General features: G+C 45.0%; 1 protein-coding gene and 1 long non-coding RNA gene across 3 annotated transcripts; one reads left to right on the plus strand and one right to left on the minus strand.

The window, feature by feature from the left end:
* Nucleotides 1-605: 605 nt before the first annotated feature.
* LOC105855630 (transmembrane protein 187-like) lies at nucleotides 606-8,016 on the minus strand. Of its 2 annotated transcripts, none has more exons than XM_075997039.1 (2): nucleotides 7,913-8,016; nucleotides 606-2,188 (listed from the first exon to the last, which is right to left on the minus strand). In XM_075997039.1, exon 2 carries the CDS (start codon nucleotides 1,954-1,956, stop codon nucleotides 1,156-1,158), a length of 801 nt encoding a protein of 266 aa, XP_075853154.1. In that variant the 5' UTR covers nucleotides 1,957-2,188; nucleotides 7,913-8,016; the 3' UTR covers nucleotides 606-1,155. The 2 variants fall into 2 exon arrangements, with proteins under 2 accessions (XP_075853154.1, XP_075853153.1); XM_075997038.1 differs by having other exon boundaries at nucleotides 7,887-8,016.
* Nucleotides 8,017-8,056: 40 nt separating this feature from the next.
* On the plus strand, nucleotides 8,057-11,502 carry LOC142863887 (uncharacterized). The gene is made up of 3 exons (XR_012914538.1): nucleotides 8,057-8,469; nucleotides 9,910-10,214; nucleotides 11,308-11,502. It is a non-coding gene; the product is annotated as an uncharacterized LOC142863887 (long non-coding RNA).
* Nucleotides 11,503-20,210: the final 8,708 nt, after the last annotated feature.

The following is a 20,210-nucleotide window of genomic DNA, read 5'->3' on the forward strand; positions in this document are numbered from 1 at the left end:
CAGGTTGGAGGCTGAGACAAGAGGATCACTTGTTTGAGCCCAGGAGTTTGAGGTTGCAGTGAGCTATGATAATGCCTCTGCACTTTAGCCAGGGCAACAGAGTGAGACTCTGTCTCCAAAAACAAAGAAAAAAAAAAGAAACTAATACGCACATTTCATCTACGTTTCCCAGCCTCCCTACAGTGTAGGTGGGGCTGTGAGACTTCATGGACTATGGGTGGGTGTGACGTGCACCCCAACAGGGCCCAACTTTTGAACTGTCTTGTGTAACTTCTTATAATCTCTCTCTGTCTCTGCTGTTGGTTAGGTAGTCAAGTGCACAAACTCAGTAGAGGATTTCGAGGAGGCTCTAGCGAATGGCAGAACCACTGGATGAAAACAGCCTGGAATCCTAGTCACCATTTAGAGGTCTTCCCATATCAGCTTATATAGAGAAAGCCACCTCATTTTTCAGCAACCACGAGATGCTCTATTTCATGGAAGCACATTTGTATTTAACAAATTCCTATGGATAGATTGTTTATAGTCATTTGCTACTGTAAACAATAGTGCAACTACCTCTATCTGTCTATATCTATCTTTTTTTTTTTTGTATACTTACAAGAAGAACATTCTTGTAAGTTGCATTTAAAAGGTACTTGTATTTTTAAGGTTTTGCACCTTAAAAACTTCTGCCTGGACTGTTCTTTCCTAAGACAAGGCTGGCTGCTCCTTGTCATTGAGGCTTCAACTTAAAAAGTACTTGATATTACATCACACTATTTTATTTTTATTTTTTTTTTTATTTTTTTATTTTTTTTTCTCTTTCCAACTGTGAACATGATGGATTTCTTGAGGTTATTTCCACCATTCCCTGATGCTTTATTTCAAAACATTTCAAACCACAGAAAAGTTGAGAGAATAGTATAAGGAACACGTACAGATCCCGCACCTAGATCTTTGCTTTATGTCTTTGAAAGTAAGCTGTAGAGGTCATCACACTTCATGCCTGAGTACTGAAGCTTGTAACTTCTAAAGGAAGGACGGTCTTTAGTGTAATCATCATATATCATCACACCCAGGACACCAGCACTGGTAGTAGACTGTCATCTAACAGTCCATTTCAATTGGGTGGGGGGTCATCAGTTTTAAGTATTAATAGCTTCTTTCTACACTTTAATGTGTCTTCCTCTCAGGATGGAGTCTTTGGCAAGTGCTTAAATTTGTCAGAAACAAAAACGCAAAGTGGAACTGGAGCACATCACAGACCTTGGACCAGAAGTGGCCTGTGAGGTACTGGAAGAGATGCCACCGTGTGAGTTGATGGTCACACAGCTTGAGGACCATGAAGCCCAGACAGGAGAACACTCCTAGAGCTAGGTAGGTGGCTGAGGAGGTGCTGCCATACCGACGCTGGGCACGCAGGGCCTGCCCCACTGTGGCCACCACGTGAACACCCAGTGTGGCCTCGAACCCGTGAGGGTGCAGTAGTGCAAGGCCGTAACTGGCCAGGGAGAGGCACTCGATGGACAGGAACAACCAGGGCTTCCAACCCCTGTCTAGGTAGAAGCACCAGGCCAGCGGCCACGCAAAGATGGGCAAAGTGAGCCACTGGTCAAGCACCGCGGCGGAGTGCATCTGGGTCCAGATGCGCAGCCACTGCACAGGACCGTAGAGCAGCGCCATGCCCGCGAAGACGGCTTCCAGGTAGCTGGCCCTCCCCATCTCCACTGGGAACCCTGGGGCACTGCTGTTCCTCCGCAACCAGTACACACCCAGGAGCACGTAGCCCAAGTTCACGAGCGAGTTGAAGGGCATGGCCAGGAAGGCTGGGAGGCCGGCCACGGGCACTTCTGCATAGTGCTCATAGCCCACTTGGACGAAGACACCCTCGAAAATGCCTGTGTAGACGGTAGCAGCACACAGGCAGCCTGCTACAGCCACATGAAAGAGGGCCTGCCCCAACTCTGGCTTCATCTGGAACCCTCAGTGTGATCTGGGGCAGAGAGCTTAAAAGCGCAGCAGCCAACAGCCACTGTGATTTCAGAATTCAGATAAACAGCTTTCGGAAAACACTCCTTGGCTTCCCAGCTGAGCCACCAGGAAGACTTCCAGTGATTTCCTACACAGATGCTGCGACCTTGCCCTGGAGGAAGGCAGGAGCCCTGCTGATTGGCTGGCACCAGTGGAGGACCGTTCTGCCTTTTTCCTTTGTGGTTACAAAAAGAGTATGGTTAGAAAACAAACATCCAAAAAAGAGCCTCCATCTTCCCGACTTTGAGCCTCGGGATCCACCAACAGTTTTCATCAGACAAAACAAATAAAAGTCAAATGATACCCACAGTATGTTCACCTTCTTACTCATGGCTTCTAGAAGCCTCTGGAATTCTCTACTCCCTCTGTCTCCTGGCACCTATGCTGCTCTTCTTTCATCTGTGTACAATAAAAATCCTGCTCATTGTCCTAGTTCCCTTAAAGCCGCTGCATTTAGAGACTTAAACTTTTCCTAGGTCTGTCATTCCAACTCAGAACGTGGAACTTTCTAGGCCACCTGAAGCTTTTAACCAAATACCCAGTTGAACTAGAGACCATTAGATGCAGTCTGAGTTCTGGCTCTGGGACAAGGGACAGTGCGGAGCTGGAGGGGGACAGTGATCACCCTGCCTCATCCCTCTGCCTTCCTACAATGTGCTGAGCCCCAAGTCACCTTCTTTCCTCAGCCCACGCTAAAACCTTCCGTTTCCTGTAGCGACAGAACTAGAGACACAATCTACCTGACTGCCCACTGCTCTGGGGCTGGCTGTGGTGTGAGTTAGCCTAGCAGCTGAAACATGTATGAATATCACAGGGAGAAGAGGTTCAATGCTCTGAAAAGGACTCACAGATAAGAGGGTGGGCAGGTGTCGGGGAGAGAGAGTAGAGGGCCTCAAGTTCCAGGTAGCCTGATGCCAGACTGCTTCAGTTCCAAACCTCAGCTAGCCCACTTACTAATCATGTGACCTTGGGCCTTAACAATTCTGGGCCTCAGTTTGCTTATCTGTAAAATGGGGATGCTACCAGGGTTGTCCTGTGGATTAAATGTTTTTTTGTTGTTGTTGTTGTTGTTGTTTTTTTTTTTTTTTTTTTTATTTTTTTTTTTTTTGAGACAGAGTCTCGCTTTGTTGTCCAGGCTAGAGTGAGTGCCGTGGCGTCAGCCTAGCTCACAGCAACCTCAAACTCCTGGGCTCCAGTGATCCTTCTGCCTCAGCCTCCCGAGTAGCTGGGACTACAGGCATGCGCCACTATGCCCGGCTAATTTTTTATATATATATCAGTTGGCCAATTAATTTCTTTCTATTTATAGTAGAGACGGGGTCTCGCTCTTGCTCAGGCTGGTTTCGAACTCCTGACCTTGAGCAATCCGCCCGCCTCGGCCTCCCAAGAGCTAGGATTACAGGCGTGAGCCACAGCGCCCGGCCAGTTGTTGTTGTTGTTTTTTAGACAAAGTCTTGCTCTGTCACCGGGGCTAGACGGCCATGGCGTCAGCCTAGCTCACAGCAACCTCAAACTGCTAGGCTCAAGCAATTCTTCTGCCTCTGCCTCCCGAGTAGCGGGGACTACAGGCATGTGCCACCATGCCTGGCTAATCTTTTCTGTATATTTTTAGTTGGCCAATTAATTTCTTTCTATTTTTAGTAGAGATGGGGTCTCACTCTTGCTCAGGCTGGTTTCTAACTCCTGACCTTAAGCAATCCTCCCACCGTGGCCTCCCAGAGTGCTAGGATTACAGGCATGAGCCACCATGCCCAGCCTGTGAAAGAACTTTTAAAAAAGAAAATATTCAATAAATTCTATATAACCATATTCAGTCAACAGTGCTGCAGATAGCAGAACTCATTCTTCCTATGTGGCGGCAATTTCGTATACACTAACCAATTTCTTCCCGTTCTCCCCTGCTCCCTACCCCTCCCAGCTTCTAATCCCTACAGTTCTACTCTCTACTTCCGTGAGCGCATTTATTTATTTTTTTTTTTTTGAGACAGAGTCTCGCTTTGTTGTCCAGGCTAGAGTGAGTGCCGTGGCGTCAGCCTAGCTCACAGCAACCTCAAACTCCTGGGCTCGAGTGATCCTTCTGCCTCAGCCTCCCGAGTAGCTGGGACTACAGGCATGCGCCACCATGCCCGGCTAATTTTTTATATATATATCAGTTGGCCAATTAATTTCTTTCTATTTATAGTAGAGACGGGGTCTCGCTCTTGCTCAGGCTGGTTTTGAACTCCTGACCTTGAGCAATCCGCCTCGGCCTCCCAAGAGCTAGGATTACAGGCGTGAGCCACAGCGCCCGGCCTTTTTTTTTTTTTTTTTTGAGACAGAGTCTCACTTTGTTGCTCAGGCTAGAGTGAGTGCCATGGCGTCAGCCTAGCTCACAGCAACCTCAATTTCCTGGGCTCAAGCGATCCTATTGCCTGAGCCTCCTGAGTAGCTGGGACTACAGGCATGGGCCACCATGCTCAGCTAATTTTTTGTATATATATATATATATATATATATATATATATATTTTTTTTTTTTTTTTTTTTTTTTTTTTGAGACAGAGTCTCACTTTGTTGCCCAGGCTAGAGTGAGTGCTGTGGCGTCAGCCTGGCTCACAGCAACCTCAATCTCCGGGGCTCAGCGATCCTACTGCCTCAGCCTCCCAAGTAGCTGGGACTACAGGCATGCGCCACCCTGCCCGGCTAATTTTTTGTATATATACTTTTAGTTGGTCAATTAATTTATTTCTATTTTTTGGTAGAGACGGGGTCTCGCTCAGGCTGGTTTTGAACTCCTGACCTTGAGCAATCCGCCCTCCTCAGCCTCCCAAAGTGCTAGGATTACAGGCATGAGCCACCATGCCCGGCCATAATTTTTTGTATATATATTTTTTTAGTTGGTCAATTAATTTCTTTCTATTTTTAGTAGAGACGGGGTCTTGCTCAGGCTGGTTCCAAACTCCTGACCTCCAGCAATCTGCCCGCCTTGGCCTCCCAGAGTGCTAGGATTACAGGTGTGAGCCACCACGCCCGGTCTCATGAGCACATTTGTTTTAGCTCCCACGTGATGAGAACATGCAATATTTGTCTTTGTGTGGCTGACTTATTTTAACATAATTTCCTCCAGGCTTTTCTGTGTCCCTGTGAATGACAGGACCTGCTTTTTTACGGCTAAAGAGTATTCCATTGTGAACAGACACATTCTTTCTCCATTCGTCTGTGGATGGGAACTTAGGTTGACTCCATATTTTAGCTATTATAAATAGTGCAAAGGTGCCAAGAACTCAAAATGGGGAAAGGAAGGTCTCTTCAATAAATGACGCTGGGAAAACTGGATGTCCACAAGCAGAAGAATGAACCTAGATCACTTGTCTCTCACCATCTATAAAGATCAACTCAAATGAATTAAAGACTTAACCGTGAGACCTGAAACTGTTAACACCACTAGAAGACACAGGGGAAACGCTTTAGGACATTGGTCTGTGCAAAGATTTTATGGCTAAGACCTCAGAAGCACAGGCAACAGAAACAAACATAGACAAATGGTAATCCATTCAACTGAAAAGCTTCTGCACAGCAAAGGACATAATTAGCAGAGGGAAGACATCTGCTGAATGGGAGAGAATATTTGCGGACTACTCATCGGACAAGCACAACGCCCATCTCCCTCCCTGTAGTTTAGGCCCTAAAACGGTGGGTCTGACTCTGCTCTTCCTCCAGGGCCCAGTGAAGCACTGCTAAAGTTCAAGTAAATTACACCAGAGCACACGGCCAGCCCCTTTGTGCTCTGTCCTTACCCTTTCCCCAGTGCTATTTGCTATGTCACTTCTCAGACAGATCCTGGGGGTCCACCCGTATCCTCTTGGGAGGGGCTGCTGAGCCTTGAGCCGAGCTCCTTTGCTTTGCAGGTCCTGCTTTGGGGGTCCGTCGCTAAGGAGGACCACCAGGCCCAGCATGTGGATGCCCTCTCAAGCTCTGTTTCTACGAGGGGACTGAAGCCCTCGCTCTGACTCTGCGTATCTTTGCTCCACAGGAGCCTCCCACCTCAGCGTGGGGTACCCTGGACTCCTCCTGTCATGTCCTCCCAGTCTAAGGAGCTTCCAGGTCTGAGGAAGGCAGGGGTGCCCTGCCCCACCTGCAGGTTGGCTGCTGCTAACATGGTCCGCACACAGCAGCCCCAGCGTCTTCCTCACATACCCCTGGATGGGATCACCCTTCAGTGACTGGCTCCCACTCTGTGCATGATCACGTCCCAACCTCTTGGCCAGACTTTAAGCCCACATATCCCTGTGAGCTTCCCAGACCCAGCTCTGTCCTCCAGCTAGAACAAGGCTTTGTAGTCCTGGAGGCCCTGCGCTCTCTGTGCCTGGACACTGCCCCTGGCCTGCTTATACTCTCGGCTTGACTGTCATTTCCTCTCAGGCACTTCCCTATTTAGCTCCTGACTCCAACTAGGAGAGCAGCCAAAGCCCCACCTGGTATCTATGGGCTCTTTCCTTCACGCATCTGGGGCCCCATGCCACCGTGCTAGCCTGACCCTCCTGTCTACCATCAAGCAGGGTGGAGAGCTGGGGACAAGAGTCAAAAACTGTCAACTTGATAGAGGAGGAAATCTAGGAAGGGTGTGGAAAGTGACTCTTCTTTCCTGCTGCCGAGGCAGAGTCCACATGAGCAGAGCACAAGCTGAATGTGACGTGTACTCAAACCACCTGTCCAAGTCCCCAAGGAAAACGAGGCTGCTTACTTTATGGCCCAGCTCCTCCTTACCCACGAATTGTCATGACTCTTATTATGTGGCACTCAAAGCTTTTCACAGCTGCCCCTCGTGCCTGGCCCTTGGGTCTGGGGTCTTTTAGGGAAATCCTGCACAGTCAGTCTCCTAGCTCATGGGCTTTCTACATATGTATGTGTTCCTGTGTTAGACTCTCCTTATTCCTGGGGCTGTAAGCTTTTAATCAGGAACCACTGTCACCTCCAGGTGAAGGAACAGTGGTGGCCTCTTTGGCCCGTAGCATTTATGACAACCACTTGTTGTGCCCCCCATGATCTTCCTTCCTGTCTTTCTGCAGGTAAGGGAACATAACTGGGGACACCCCTAGCATGCAAGTTCAACCTGGCCCACCTAGAGCAACCATAGTGGCTCCTGATTTTGGGTGAGAGAAATGTTGATTTCAGTTAAGGTCCTTGGACCAGCAACTCAGCTTTCTTATTTTATAGGGGAGGGCCAATGAGGCAAGGTGATTGGCCAAGGTCACATAGGGTGATTGGTGGCACAGCAACACAAATAAAGGCTCTTCTCTTTTGGGTGTGCCACAGGTCTCTTTGGCTTTTCTAAAATGAATACTTCCAACTGCATAAAGTAAAACACAGAGAATTACAAAATAAATTTAATATGTTCAAAGATGGTTTTTAAAATATTCCAGAAAATGTATGATATGGTAACATGTGCTTATTTACTAACACATTAAATTACAAGATCTACCAGCAGGATGAATAAGCAAGATCTACAGTTGCTTCAAAGTAATTATTTAGCTCACCAGTAGATCCTGTAATTTGATTAATTTAACTTCTAGACATTTACAACAAAAGCTATGTGATGTGAAATGATCTGTCCATTTCCACTGCTGACAAAGTCACAGGTACTGACTGCTAACGCTCTGTGCTCTGCTACCTACATTTGTAATTTTGGGAAAAGCCAAATTCCGGCCAGAGGTTAGTGAAAATAAATATGAAATAAAGATGAGCTAAAGTAGAGAAATATCTGTTCTCACTCCAAGCTCCCGGACGCCAGCTTGGGATCCCTGCGCTACAGCCTGCCTGTGTCTGTGGGGATAACGCCAGCGCCCAAGTGGCCTCCTGGAGAATTTGGGACCTGGAGGCGACACCAGTACCCACCTGTCAAGGTTGATGTTAGAACTTACAGTATTGGCGCGAAAAGGTCAGCGATCACCATACGGGTATTTTGCCTCTCTCGCTTTGCAGGGGGAAATTCAAATCTCGAAAAAGGGCGGACCCGAAAAGCGGTCGTGCGCCTGCGCGCGGGGCGGGGCGCGGGCCCTGGGAAGCGGGCGGGGCGGGGCGACGCGAGGTGACGCGGTCTCTCCTGCGCTTGCCCACTTGCTTCAGGAGCCGCCGGCCCGGCTCTCCGCCCTGCTGCCGACGGGGCGCGGAGGGCCGGCCGGGAGCTGAGGGCCGGCGGGGGCGACTCGGCTCATTTTGCTGGGACGCAGGCGGGGGATCCTGGGGGCGGGTCCAGCAAGCTATTTTATTTTTAACATAGAACTCACCACTACCCACTATTTTACCTTCTGATTTATCAATTTGTTGTTCCTTTTTCCCACTATGATGTAAGCTCCTTGAGAGAGCTCAGTAAATATGGAAAAATGAATGAATGATAAATGAATGAATAAATGACTGTTAAACGTATAAACTAAAAACAAAGTAGCAAAATGTTAATTGCAGGTACCCCTGCTTATAGGTGAGTTTTATTTTATTCTTTATGCTTATCTAAATTTTTCAAATTTCTCACCATAAAAATGTATGCTTTTGTGATCAGAAAAAAATTCTGAAGAATTTACAAATTTTTTAAAAGCATGACTGAACACACACAATGGCTGGGAGAACATAGAGAAAAATATTAAGACTCAAATTTAAGTATAGTTATGGAGAAAAGGAATTATGTAGAATATAGTTTATAGGATATGGCTGGTTTTTTGGATTGAGATGGTCTCATTTGGCTATTTAATATTTTCTATTATTAGCGTTTGGTTATTTAGCATTAATGTTTTAGAATTTATTTAGATCAAGTGTATATATTAATTGATAGCCAATGTTTTGCTATTTAAATTGCAAAGATCATGCCGAATTTTTTGAAATCCATCTTGTGTCCAATGAAGCCAGTTCCTTCTCCAAGGTGACATGCCACAACCAGGGCCACCAGTGACCCACCAGTGACAGTTACTTCCCATTGGAACTAGACAAATAGTCTGTGATCTCACAGATTTCATAGACATATTCCAGGCACAGAGGCAGCTGCTGCAAATCAGATAGGAAAGTTAGCAAGACAGCTGGCTCCGTAAGGATCAGCTAGGAAGCCAGGATTTGAACCCTGGGCCTGATAAACCCCCAGAGTCAGCTTTAGGGATGAAATACAAATTCCGTGGGAAATCCAAGGAGCACAGATTTAACTGGTATAAACTGATAGTCCGGGTAGTTAAAGAAGAGGATCAAATGAGGTCAACAGCTGGGTTGAACTGGCAAGGGCCCTGCTGTAGTTAAGCCTCTGGAGCATTTTCAGATCTGAATGTTTCCAACTATTAAAAAAAAATCCATGGGGTGGTGTTATGGACTGAACATTTGTGTCAACCCCAAATTCATATGTTGATGCTCTAACCCCCAATGTGATCGAATTTGGAGATGGGGCTTTGCAAAAGTAATTAAGGGTAAATGAGGTCATAAGGGTAGGGCTCTGAACTGATAGGATTAGTGTCCTTAGAAGAAGAGGAAGAGAAACCAAAGGGTGCTCTCATCCCGTGTGTCTGCATGCCTGTCTGTCTCTCTTCCTCTGCTCACGTGCACCGAGGAAAAGCCCAGGCAGCATGACCGAGAAGGAGCCAGCTATAAGCCAGGAAGGGGCTGTCATCAGAACCCAGCCCTGGTGGGACCCTGGTCTCGGAATTGTATGAAAATAAATTTCCCTTGTGTAAGCCATCCAGTCTGTGGTATTGTGTTGCCACAGCCCAAGCAGATTAAGACAGATGGGACAGAGAGATGTCTGTTGGGTCCCCACAGCAAAGAATTAAAATAATAATAATAATAATAAAAGCACCCTTGTCTAGATGTGAAGACATCGCAGCCTGGTCATGCTTCGTCAGCACAGGCCAAATCGTATCACTCCTGTGTTTAAAAACCTTCCCAGGTTCCCTGGGTGACACAGGACAAAGTGGAACTTCATGGCATGGCTAACCCAGTCCTCCCTGGCTGCCAGAGCCCACACTGAGGTCTCTGCTGCAGTCTCCGTCGTCGTCTTGCCTGGTTGTGGAATGTCACCTCGGAGGAGGAGCCAGCCTCGCAGCACCCAAGAAAGGAGTCAGGTCAGAATACGACACAACCAGTGTTTCTAACAGAAGCGCCCTCTAAGGTGGCTTCAGGCCCCCTGCCCCAGAAGTTGGTTGCAGTCAACGACGGGTACCTTGTCTGCTCCTTGGTCTCACACCGTCTCACGTGAGTCTTCTCACTTTGCTCATCACATTCCCTCTCAGTGAAAGGACATTTCTTCCTCTGCTCCTTTTAAAGCTTTCTCTGTGAAGCCCAGCCCGACGCCCACCCCTCTCCAAGGCTGTGCCGTGGTTCCTAAGACGCACGTGCACGAGCGTCCACCTAGCTGTAGCAAACAGCGTTGGTGTTCCGGCCAGATCCTCTTGGATTGCTCGTGCCATGTCTGTGTACCTCTCCTCACGCAATGTGGGCTTCTGCTTCCAACTGCCCTTGCCATTCTCTTCCAAGGACTGCCCTAGGGCCACTCAGAGCTGAGAGCTGCAAATGCAATGTCCCTGGGTGTCCTTGGCCAATGACTGGTACAGGAGTATGAAAGTCCAGCTCCCCGGCCTCCCATCAGGACAAACTCTGAGATGCCACTTACAGCCCAAGCTCCCCTGTGGGCTGTGGCCGGAGCTGCTCTCTGTGGGACTTTGCTTGGCTTCCTCCCTTTCCCTGGCCTTCTTCCCCGGTCCCTTACTGGCTTCCCCTGGGGGCACTGCTTTAATTAATCCCTTGCACGTGAATGTTGGTTTCAGGGTTTATTACTGGCGACCTAAGTTACCATTTCTGAAATTGGGGTGCATCCTATTATCAACGGCATATCCACGACTCTGCCTATAGCTTGTTAAATATGTACATTTGGGCATCTGTTCAGTAAAAACTCTTGTTCCCATTTCCCCTGCCTTGAAGCACGTGACCTAGAGCCCTGCGTTCCAGCCTGCCCGAATGGCCACCGCAGGCTATAAACCTTCGTAAGAAATAAGCTCTCGTTCTCCAAATTATAAACCTCATTTTTTTTAACAACTTCGATATACATGATTTCATTTAAATTTCATAGCCCCACTATGAGTCAGGCAATACTATCATCCTCATTATACAAAAAAAGAAACAGAGGCTTAGGGAGTTTGAGTGGTTTTCCCAAAATTAGCAGGCAGGGGAAGAGCTTTTAAAATCTAGGGCTGCTTGACTCCATGAGCCAGAGCTCAACCTTGAAACAATGCAATAGTGTATTTCACTTATTCTTTTTTCTTCTTGCTCCTTGTGTTCCTCCTGGCAGGTGGAATCCCGTGTTGCCTGTAGGACAAGGATGAGCTCCAATGCTTCAGTTTTGCTATGTGTCACTTAGGAAAAATGCTAAGTTAGAAGCAAAATACCACATTACAAGTGCCTCATGACTGCAGCTCTTTAAATATATGAATATGTGGTGGGAGGAGAAGGAGAAGGAAACAAGCAAAAATTAAAATGTTCCCATTCAGTAGAGTAATGGAATTATGAGTGGTTTTTGCCTCTAACTTTTCAAACTTTCTGTGATCTTGCATTCACGGACTGGGTTATGCAGTGATTGCCTACTGCGAGTGAAGCTCTGTGTCAGGCAGTGGGGGTACAGCAGAGAACAGAGCAACCCCTGCCCACTCAAAGCTCATCATCCAGCAGAGACCATCAATTCAACAGAAAGTTACAATGAGGTGTGACAAGTGCTGTTGAAGGGGAAGTCCAGTGTGTGACAGGAGCACATACCAGGGATAATTAGCCTGCTTAAAGGAGTTGGAGAAGCTTCCTGGAGGAAATGCAAGCAGAGATGAGACTTCAGGCTGGCAAGGGTGTGGAGGGAGGGGTGGATTGTCCTAAGAAAGCAGCATGTTAGTATGAAGGCTTAGAGGCAAGAGCTTGACGAATTCCAAGTACTGAAAAAAACACAAAGCACCTTGCTAGGAAATGGAAAGACGACTGCAAGACCAGAGAGGCAAGGACAGGTGGGGCCGCTTGAGGCCACGTGAGCCCTGGGACCGGGAGGCTGCAGAAGGTTCTAAGGGCAGAGTAACCTGCGCCCCATCACATTCACACTGTGAAAGGGTGCCAACCCTCTGAGAAGAAGGAAGGTTTGAAGCAGCCACGTTAGAAAAGAGAAGAGAGACCTAGTTCGTGAACCAATGGTGGATGGCGCAGCGACACTGAAGGTCCAGCTGAGGCTGGAAAACACATTTAATTACATGTTCATCTCGACTGTCTGCTAGAACCCCAGGAGATATCCAAATATGCCAACTATTGCCACCAAAAAGCTGGAGTTTGCAAATGTCTGAGCACAAAGGGGACGAAGTGAGGTCACTCTGACCAAGAGCACTTGCTGGCCCAGAGATGCGTCGGGATCTCTGTCCCACCTGAAGTCACACCACCATCTCTGCTGTTTTTTGTTTGTTTCTTTACATGAAAGAAATCGTGTCTGCCAAGCAGACTTAGAATCTGAGCCTGGGAAGGACTTAAGAGGGTATCGCCTGGTTCTAGGCAGTAAGATACTGTGACTGCGGCCCCACTGCTGAGGGATAGAGCCACCCTCAGTCTTGCCTTTCCAAAAGCCAGTGACAAAGAAAGAATTTTAGGGAAATAGGTGATGAAGCATAGGTCCCTGCTCTCTAATCTACTGACAGTGAAGTCACCGAAGACCAGTAGGAAGGTGGGGATGAAGGAACGTCAAAAAAGAAAACACAGAAGAATAAATATATCACTCTATTTTCTAAGCTCACACTGGCAGGCAAAGATCTAACAGACAAGAATGAATTTTCATGGAAAATATGACAGAGTATTTAAAATCAGCATCATCCAGTGTCTTAGTTCAGGCCACTGTAACAAATATGCCACAGACTGGGTGGCTTATTAACAGCAGAAATTTACTCCTCAGAGTTCTGAAGGCTGAAAGTCTGAGATCAGGGTGCTGCATGGCCAGGTTCTGGTGAGGACCCTCTTTCAGGTTGCAGACTGCTGTCTTCTTATTGTATCCTCTCGTGTTGGAAAGAAAGTGAGAGAGCTCTCTGGGGTCTCTTTTATAAGAGGGTTCCACCCTCATATGCTAATTACCCCCAAATGCTCCACCTCCTTAGTACTATCATATCGGTACTAGGTGAATTCATATCAACATATGAATTTGGAGGGACATAAACATCCAGTCCATTGCATCCACGAGGGTTATGAGTCTTCTATCTTATTCTCCATGGCACCCATATCGCCTAGCATGGTGCCTGGTATAGAGTAGATGCTGCATAAATAATTGTATGATGAGTGATTGGTGCTCTTAGGTGGGGGCTCTGATCTGCTCATCTCAGGGTACCTACTTCCTTCTGTCCTATGCCACACACTCATGGAAGGCTGCTTTTCTCCTCTAAATATCCATGGGAATTTGTATATTGAAGAAAAAAATCAGAATTCTTGTTGGAAAAGAATTTCTTACTCTGATGACATTGAAACCAACAAGAGATAGGAGTTGAGCCAAGACAGGAGAAAGTGGAGTCAGTGTAAAGACTGTGAATATAGTAAGACCGGTAGGAAACCCGAGAACTTCAAGGCTCCAGGTCCTTCTAAAATGCCTTTTGCTATGGACTGAATTGTTTTCCCCTTAACTTCATATATTGGAGCCCTAACCTTCAACGGTATGGGGGTGATGGTATTTGGAGATGGGATATTTGGAAGATAACTAGGTTTAGATGAGGCCATGAGGGTGGGGTCCTCATGATGGGACTAGTGCCCTGATAAGAAGAGGTAGAGATACCAGAGCTCTCTCTTTCTCTCCCACCACTCGAGGACACAGCCAGAAGGCAGCCATCTGCAAGCCAGCAAGAGAGCCCTCACCCAACCCTGACCATGCTGGGGACCCCAATCTTGGACTTCCATCCTCCAGAACTGTGAGAAAATAAATTTGTATCAAGCCACCCAATATATAGTATTTTGTTATGAAAGCCAGAGCTGATTAATATACCTGCAAATCAGCTGAAAGGGAATTTGCCCAGTGGTCACTCTCACTTGTCCAAACTGATTTTGGTGGTGAGCTGCTAATATCATCCTGGTGGTGTGATGCCTACTACCAGTAAGCTGCCATCAGGAATTCTCCCTGTAAGAAAGTACAGCTCTTGCCAGCTGGGTAAGCCTTAAAAAACAAATTAGATGACTCATCCCATGCTTTAAGGCTGTTTGACTTTGCTGGAATCCTTGGCATACAATTTCTAAAGAATTTTTTTGAAACCAAACTTCCTCTTGTTTTAAATAGAATCTGTATCCAGCATTAATTGTCATCTCTGCTTCAATGCTTAAAAAATTCATCACCTTGCCCGTCAGTAATTAATTTTTTTAAAAATTAACTTCGTTCATTATTCATTTTAAAGCAATGGTCAAAACTGAAATGGTGAGCCCTCCTCTGATCTTCTGACTTAGGAAAAAGTAAATGAACAGTAGTCACATACTAAGTTTCTGAATTACCAGGGAATCAATGCAAAATTAGATTCCATAAGCATTATTAACACCCTAAGAATGACGGGTAACATCTAGGCTCCCCCATGGCTGGTGTGCCCTGTTGCTTTTGAGGGCAATATATAGGAAGACGTTTGCAGGATTTGCCACATGGGTGTGCTGTGGGTTGAATGTGTCTTCCCAAAACATGTGTTGGAAACTTAATCCCCAATGCAACAGTGTTGGGAGGTGACGGCTAATGAGAGAGGTGATTAGGCCATGAGGGTTCCAATCCCTTATGAAAGGATTCATGAAAACCCTCAGGAATGGGTTCGATATAAAAGGGTGAGTATGGTCCTCCTGCCTCCTCTTTGCCCTTCCACCAAGGGATGACTCAGCGAGAAGGCACTTGCCAGAAGTTAGCCTCTAAATATTGTACTGCCCACCCTTCAGAACCATCAGCCAATACGTTTCTGATCTTTATAAATTACCCAAACTCCTGGATCACTCACTCTGCTGGTGCATAGCTCCTACCCTGCTTCAAGTATTGAAGTTGGCTTTGGTGGCACTAGAAGAAACTCAGGATGGCCAGAACCCATGTTGGTCCCCTCTCAGAGTGTCACAGCAGCCATGGTGGGGGAAGGAGGAGCTATGCCATAAAGAACTTTATACCCCAACCCCAGTACAAAGAACTGAGATTCAGAATGAATGTGTGTGTATGTGGTGGGGGGCAGTGAACAGGGGATGATAGCTTGGTAGACACCCAGTTTATAACCTCTGCCTATTTCCACTCCCCCCCCATCTCTACCTAAATACATGTAAACCTCTGCCTCTTTGAAGAGATCTAAGAAACTATCCTTGAGTTGGAATCATGCCTCTAATGAAGAGGAAATAAGCTCACATTTCCCTCCTCTGGAACAAATCACACTAGGATTGTGGTCGACTGGGATATCTCTCATAGGCAATGAGAAGCCTTTGAGTAAATAGACAAAGATCTTGGCTCACGCCCATAATCCTAGCACTTTGGGAGGCCTAGGCAGGAAGGTTACTTGAGGTCAGGAGCTCAAGACCAGCCTGAGCAAGAGTAAGACCCTTGTCTCCACAAAAAATAGAAAAATTAGGCAGGCATGGTGGTGATCATCTGTAGCCCCAGCTGCTCAGGAGGCTGAGGCAGGAGGATTGCTTGAGCCCAGGAGTTTGAGGCTGCAGTGAACTACGATGACACCACTGCAATCTACCCAGGGTGACCGAGTGAGACAAAACGAAGGAAGGAAGGAAGGAAGGAAGGAAGGAAGGAAGGAAGGAAGGAAGGAAGGAAGGAAGGAAGGAAGGAAGGAAGGAAGGAAGATCTGTACCACATGGAATTAGAATACATGATAGTGAGAAGTATAGATGTATAACTTTAGAGAAGGCTCTGGACATACCCAGTAGCTATCTTTGACTCTCTGAAGCCTCCATGTAAAGACAGGTTGTAAATCAATGCATGGAAATTAAAAGAAGATATGTTTGCCTTGATATATCCTTGTCATTGAGGATCACCAAGCAGAACCCAGATGGTGACGATGATGATGATGACAATGATGGAGAAGAAGAAGAAAATAATGATGGGCAGCATTTACTGAGCACTTCCTATGTACCAGGCATATTTTAAATAGTCTACACATATTATCTTATTAAAATCTAACAATATTCCTATAAAGTATTGAGGAACAGAAGAGTTAAGTAAACTGCCCATGTTTACAGGATTTGGAATAATGGTGATGGGACTCAGGCCCAGGAAGCCTCTCTCCAGATCCTATGCTCCAAACCACTGCATTCTTTGATGTATAATGTAAGGAAATTCCTGCATCTGGCAGGAGTTTGGGCTCCATTATTTCTGAGCTTTCTTCTAGCTCAGATCCCTTGAACTCTTTTTAAGGCTAGGATGGCTGGTATTAATGCAGTTCAATGGTATGGAATGCTGCACCAGTCACCAGGCTCTGGGCTGGGTTATTAACACAAATTAAGATAAATAAGACGAGACAGTCTTATAATAGACAAAGGTGCAGGGAACTTCGTGGTCTACAAGGATAGAATCACAATCATCACAGTCTTCTCTCTGAGAGTTGGCAAATTTGTGGGAAAGGCAATATTTGGTTTTAGAACACCCTACTCTCACCCTAGCTCCTTTTGTCACCACCCTTCCCTTTCCAGGGTCAACCAGCAAACCCACAGTCATCTCACTGTTGAGAGAGGGTCCCTGCCTGTGCCTGGAGCTGAGGGGGCTGAGCAGCAGAGCCAGTGTGTGCACAAGCCGGGCAGCCTTGCCTTGAGGCTTGGCTCAGCCACTGCTGAGTAGAGGAAGTCACGTGTTTAAGGCAAAGCAACTAAGGATATTGGCTGTCCTCCCATACCTGCCAGTTATGACTCATCCTCCCCACTTCACCTAACACTATAAGATCTGGACAGGAAAATAAAAGGGTATTGTGTAATCTGTGGAAGCCTTATTTTAACAGTCTAACACTGTATATGGAGCAAAGGAATTGAAATAAATTTTTGAGGAAGGGAACTACTTTTTTTCCCCTTCTTTTTAGTACTTTTTTCTAGAGCAGAAGTAGAAGGAAGTTATATATATATATATATTATATATATATATATTTGTGTGTGTGTATATATATATATGATTGCCCCATAACCAAAGACATTTATTGAGCCCTTGCTATACACTAGGCAGCAGTCATGAGCTTTACCTGTCTTACTTAGTTCATGAAATCCTTATCACAACCACACTGGGTTAGTGTCACTGAAGCGCCATTTTACAAATGAGAAAATTAGACACAGAAATGAAGCAATTTGTTTGTAATCACAGAGCTAGTAAATGGGAGAGTCAGAACTTTAACACTAACAGTTTAGCACCCAAATAATGCTGCTTCTGTCACTAAAATAGAAAACGGAGGCACTGAGAATTAATAAATCAGCCAGAAAATCAGTCAGTCAGTGAGAGAGCCAGAATGCCACTTTGGCAAGAGTGGTCACCTCTTAGGGGCTTGATCCCACAACTTCTGTAGCTCCCAAGAGGCACAGGAAAGATCCCTAGTGAGCCTTTCTGCAGTGAAAGTGGCTGTTGGTGGCTTTGTGCGATGGTCTATATTCTTCTAAGTCTATGTGTGCTTTTGTGTGTGTGTACGTGTGTGTGCACTTGCTTTTCAGGGTCACAACTGCATAGAGGTCAATCTCTCTGTTCATTCATTCCTGGAATATCTGAGGTTAATAACTTCCAAGGAAGTCTTCACAGATTCCTTGCATTTTGCTCCAAGCATTGATCAACCGATTGCCTTTGCTCTTCAAAAAGTGACCCAGGACACTGGAGATATAAATAGTGCCAAAAATCTCTGCACCTAAGGGAAGAGAAGAGGAACATTGGATTGTTCCCTTCATAATTTGACAGGTGCTTGTGAAGAAAGAACCCTAATTTCATACAGTTAATGCATTTTGACTTTAGAGAAATAACATTTTTCACAGAGAAAAAGGGTAGTGTATTTGAAGAGTAAAAAGCCATACCATCTGATTTGAAAGTTCAGAATATTTCCATGAGATAGGAACTTAAATTCTGGACTGATTATACTTGTGTCACCTATAACAGGTAATTAAAGTCCCTGAATCTCAGTTTTCTCATCTGTGGAATGGACTGATTGCATGAAGGTTTGTCTGGCTGAGCATCACAATGCAATAAATACTAGTTTAAGCTTCACTTTGTTTCTCTTAGCTTGTAGTTAGGAAGAGAAATGGGCAAGAGGACATATTTTTCTCTTCTAGCCTTTCTCAGAAAATCTAGAATCTAAAAACTGAAGCAATGCTTTCGCATCTCTCACCCAGAGATAGAAATTAATGGAGTTGTAAGATTGCCTGGAAAGATTCTCTGAATGTCAACAAAGCCTTGAGCTTCATACGAAGCATCTTAACATATGTTCCAAAGTTCAAGGGAGTACAATTTTAAGCTGGAATTATAGAAGTTTAGAAGAAAACTATGCCCAAATTCCTCCCATTTTCAGATAGGCTAAACTTTCTTAGATAAGACTCAAAAAGCATGACGCATAAAAATAAAAAATTGATGAATTGAATTTCATCAAAATTAAAAATGTCTTCCTTTTACTGGATAGGAAAAAGACAACAACAACAACAACAAACTTCTGCCTTTGAAAGGCATCATTAAGAAAATAAAAAGATAAGCCAAATACTGGGAGTGAATAGTCCCAATTCATAGGTTAACAAAAGATTTGTATCTAAAACATGTAACGAATTCTTGCAATTAAATGATAAAACAATATAGTTAAAAATGGACAAAAGACTTGAACAGATATTTCACAAAAGGAGATATATATGAATGTCTCCTAGGAAAACTTGACATCAGTAGATGGATAAATACAAATTAAACCATTCTGAGATACAACGCATACTCAAAGACTAAAATTAGAAATACCAACAATAGGTATTAGTTTCCTATAGCTGCTATAACAAGTTACCACAAACTTACCATAACACAAACTTATGATCTTATAGTTCTTGAGGTCAGAAGTCTAACATGGGGTCTATAGGGCTAAAATCCTGTCTGAAGAGCTTCATTTCTTCTGGAGGCTTTAAGGGAGAATCTATTCCTTGACTTTTTCAGTTTTTTAGAGGTTGTCCTCATTCCTTAGCTGGTGACCTCATCACACCAACCTCTGTGTCTGTCCTCGTATATCCTTCTCTGACTCTTCTGCTTTCATCTTCCACCTTTTAAGGACCCTTATGATGGCAGTAGCCCACCTGGATAGTCCAGGATAATCTTCCCATCTCAAGATCCTTAATTTAACCACATCTACGAAGTCCCTTTGCCATGGAAAGTAATATATTCACAGGTTTTGGAGATTAGGACATGATCACCTTTGGGAGCTATTATTCAGCCTACCACGAATACCAATTGTTGGTGAGAATGTTGTGATGACTAATTTTGTGTGTCAACTTGAGTGGACTAAGGAATGACCAGCTAGTGAAACATTTTTGGGTCTGTCTGTGAGGGTGTTTCCAGCAGAGATTAATATTTAAATGGGTAGACTGGATAAAGAAGACCACCTTCACCAATGTGGGCAGGTATCATCTAATTCATTGAGGACCCAAATAGAACAAAAGGCTAAGGAAGGGCAAATTTGCCCTTTCTGTTTGAGCTAGGACATCCATCCTCTCCTGTTCTTGGACATCTGTGCTCTTGGTACTTTGACCATCTGGCTGAAACTGAATTATACCACCTGCTCCCCAGCTTGTAGGTGACTTTTTGGTCTTTATAATCATGCAAGCTAATTCCCATAATTTTACATACATATATACATAAAATAGCATACATATATATGAAAACATATATCTATAATAACATATATATACATATATATATATATATGAAAAATAAAAACTCTCCTACTGGTTCTGTTTCTCTGGAGAACCCTGACCAATACAGATGTAGAACATCTGGGACTCATCTGCTGGTGGGAACATGAAATGGTACAGCCATCTTTGAAAACTATTTGGCAATTTCTTAAAATTTCTTACCTAAGTACCCAGCTATTTTACTCTTAGGTACTTACCCAAGAGAAAGGAAAACGTGTCCACTCAAAGACTTGTACACAAATGCAATTTTATTTATCATGACCACATCTGGAAACAACCCAAATGCCTACCTACAGGTGAATAGATAAAAGAAGCTATAATATACAATAGAATACTATAATATAC

This window comes from Microcebus murinus, chromosome 23 (assembly GCF_040939455.1).
Source record: "Microcebus murinus isolate Inina chromosome 23, M.murinus_Inina_mat1.0, whole genome shotgun sequence".
NCBI classification, from domain to species: Eukaryota; Metazoa; Chordata; class Mammalia; order Primates; family Cheirogaleidae; genus Microcebus; species Microcebus murinus.